A 3,589-nucleotide genomic window follows, 5' to 3' on the forward strand; every position below is an offset into this window, starting at 1 on the left:
ATGTGCACATAAGTGGAAGACTACAAGTTTGTTGTTGAGAGGATGTGAGAAACTATAAATGGAGACAAATTGATAAACCCTACTTTCTCACTGTCAATCAGACCTACTTTTGAGGTCCAAAGCTAAAGAACTTTGACGTTGACCGAGCATTCAATGGTTCCCAGAGCTGAGTATTAAGGATCATAACTTCCTCATCTTTTGACTTGTCTATCATCTTTTAATATGGGCATATTGCACGCTGACAGCATGTAACTGGCTGTGATTTTAAGCATTCTGCTGGCCAATATGGTCTGAATTCTTGCATCATTATTTCCTGAAATTTGAGAACTTTTGACTGTCTGAACTATCTTGATTAATTGCGTGCCTTTCTGGCTTTTCCCATTAGTATTTAGCCTGCTTTAATATTTCAGGTGAATATCAGGGACACTGCCCTGAGATAGACTCTTAGGAGAACATTTAACTTGCATTTCCAGTGACGCGCATCTATTTTTAGTACTCTTAGCAAGTGTTCTCAGATAATATCTAAGCTTAATTCTTTTTTTTTTCTTTGAGCCACTGTAAGTCTGTAATGGCATACTCTCTTATATCCATATGCTGCATTCGATATTTCACTTTTGAACAAGATTCTTTATTCTGGTTGACACGAAAAGAGAGTTCCTTTACTTGATCTAGCTCTTTAACTCTTCAACATGGATTTGGTGCATTTAAAATTCTACATAGTACTAATATTTGTCTCAAAATTTGACCTCGGGACGATGGGAAAAGGGTGTTTACTTCTTTTTGATGCTGAACAAAACTGTCAATAATTCTGTAATTCTATTTATTTACTTTGTTTAGCTTAGAAATTATTGTCGAGTTTGAAATGAAGGTGGAGGCCAGGACTGGAAACCTTCAGATGCTGCCAACTTCGATTCCGTGTGTTTACTTGTAGGTAAAAACGGAGGTTAATATTTTTCAATTGAACTACGTTTATAGATTACAGTATTTATGTTACAAAATTGTACTCTTCACATTAGGACTGGTACATGGTGAATCAATCAAAGTTCCAGCATGAATTCCTAAAGACACCGGGAGAATCTGCAATCTTGTGGAGAGTTAACACAACGAACGACATTGAGGAAGGGGCTTTCATCACAAGGAATGCAGAGTCTGGAATCGGTGGCGAAACCATACTCGTCTCGAGCTCGATCCAGCAATGCCTTGAAAAGTGGGTGCTTGAGCAAGGTGGTTTTAATCACAAACCTTTTATAGTCTTTACCAACATACACTGCTAAGTGACCCTTTGGCACATTCCTTGGGATTGAGCTCCTTTCATGCATGGAGTTTGGCCAATTAGCCCACTTATAACTGAACTCGCAACCGTCACAACGTGGACCTCTACTACTCATCTTCCTCCATTTGGTAAGGTATGCCTTGAGAAAATTCTCTTTCATGTTCTTCCTACGGAATTATTAGTAGTATACTGTAGGTTATGTAAAGTTGTAGGAATTATAGAAATGAGCTGTTCAATTCCTTAAATTAAGAGATTCTGTAATTATGCTTTGTTTTTCAATCCCTTGTTTCAAGGGATTGCATCTCCTAGGATTAGTATATTTCCTAATTTAGAGTTTCTTAGTTTAGAGGCATTATTTGTATATAAATATGTAATATACTCTACTGAATGAAATAAGAAAACATAACAGACTATTTTGTTTTCTACAGTTTGTTTTTTACATGGTATCAGGTTAGAACGATCAATCCGATTTATGCTTCTCTTTAAATTAGTTCATGTTCAACTCTATTTTTTTTCATGGCTAATCCGGATCCTTCAGCATCTGAAATCACTTCCCAGATCAACCCCTATCAATCTGATTTTCAGATTTCAGATTCATCTCTTTCACCGATAACCTCATACAAACTAAATGGAAACAACTACCTACCATGGTCCCAGTCCGTATGACTATATATCACAGGAAGAAGAACAATCGCCTATCTTTCTGACTCAATGCCGATTCCAGAAGAGACAGACCCAAAGTACAACACATGGCAGAGTGAAAATACCATGATAATGTCATGGTTAATAAATTCCATGATTCCTGAAGTAGGGGAGAATTTCATGCTATACCAAACTGCTGCAGAAATTTGGAATGCAGCGCGAGATACTTATTCCAGTGCTAACAATACATCGGAGCTCTTTGGGATTGAGAATCACATTAAAGATCTCAGACAAGGAGACCTTAGTATCGCACAGTACTTCAGAATTCTCAACAAGTATTGGCATCAAATCGACTTATATGAAAAGAATGAATGGAAGTGTCAAGAAGACAGCAACTTCTACAATAGGCAGACAAATTAGAGGAGAGTTTTTCAGTTTCTATCTGGACTGAATGGAGAGTTTGATGGAGCAAGAGGAAGGATTCTTGCCACCAAACCCCTTCCTTTGGTCCAAGAAGTTTTTTCAGAGATTCGGAGGGAGGAAAGCCGACGATCTCTGATGGTGCCACCAGTTCAGCGAACAGATGCTTCTGCACTTGTCACTAGTTCCACCTCTAGGAACCAACAGAGGAAAAATTGCCCCTGGTGTGAACATTGTAAGAAACCAGGCCATATGATAGATCAATGTTGGAATTTGCACGGAAAACCAGCAGATCGACAGCTCACACGGTCCAGGTTTCAAAAAGAGGCCCATATTGCCTCTCAAGATGATTCCTCCAGCAGTTTTAACAAGAAACATATAGAGGAGCTGCAACAAATTTTGAGCAGTATGACAGCCAAACCTACCAATGTGGCTTATACTGCTACTGAAGGTAATCATTCATATACTTCCTCGGTACAATGGATAATAGACTCAGGTGCATCAGATCATGACAGGAAACGTTGATCTCTTGGAGGAATATAGTGAAGCAGCTTACCAGCCTCTATAAATAGCAGATGGCTCTCTCACTACAGTCAAAGGGAGTGGTCTGTGACATTAACAAAAATCTACTACTTCATAATGTCCTCTATGTTCCTAAACTTGCATGCAATCTGTTGTCAGTCAGCAATTAATTCAAGATTATGGTTGTAATGTTGTGTTTGGTACTGGTGGTTGTATTTTTCAGGCCCATGACTCGAAGAGGGTGATTGGCAGTGCTAGGTTGGGCAAAGGATTGTACACCATTGGAGGTCAAGCATCTCAAAATCATGCCTTATCCAATGCTCTTAGAAAACCAGTTTTATCTTCTGATCTCAATACCAATAAAATTATGTTATGGCACTCTAGATTAGGACATCCTAATTTTTTCTATCTTTCCAAAATGTTATCAAACTTATTTATAAATAAATATCCTTCTTTGTTTTCCTGTGAAATTTGTCAAATAGCCAAACACACCAGAAAACCATATATTGCATCCAAATTTGAACCAACAACACCTTTTTCCATCATCCATAGTGACATTTAGGGCCCTTCTCTTATCAAAAGTATTTCTGGGTATAAGTGGTTTGTATCTTTTATAGATGATTACTCTAGGACAACATGTGTATTCTTAATGAGAGAAAAGTCTGAGGTTGAGTCTCTCTTTAAAAGTTTTTATCAAAAAGTTGAAACCCAATTTGACACAAAAATCAAAAT

The 3,589-nt window shown here is 37.8% G+C and overlaps 1 protein-coding gene across 1 annotated transcript; it reads right to left on the minus strand.

Moving 5' to 3' along the window:
* Positions 1-921: 921 nt before the first annotated feature.
* Positions 922-1,456, minus strand: LOC120153999 (indole-3-acetic acid-induced protein ARG7-like). The gene has a single exon (XM_039165857.1). The coding sequence runs from the start codon at positions 1,431-1,433 to the stop codon at positions 1,059-1,061; it is 375 nt and encodes a 124-aa protein (XP_039021788.1). The 5' UTR covers positions 1,434-1,456; the 3' UTR covers positions 922-1,058.
* Between the last annotated feature and the right edge of the window lie 2,133 nt (positions 1,457-3,589).

This window comes from Hibiscus syriacus, unplaced genomic scaffold (assembly GCF_006381635.1).
Source record: "Hibiscus syriacus cultivar Baekdansim isolate YM2019G1 unplaced genomic scaffold, ASM638163v2 tig00111105_pilon, whole genome shotgun sequence".
Classification (NCBI taxonomy): Eukaryota; Viridiplantae; Streptophyta; class Magnoliopsida; order Malvales; family Malvaceae; genus Hibiscus; species Hibiscus syriacus.

Bases quoted from the DNA above. Each gene is read 5' to 3' on its own strand.
- LOC120153999 (XM_039165857.1), bottom strand. From the start codon at position 1,433: ATGAAAGAGAATTTTCTCAAGGCATACCTTACCAAATGGAGGAAGATG.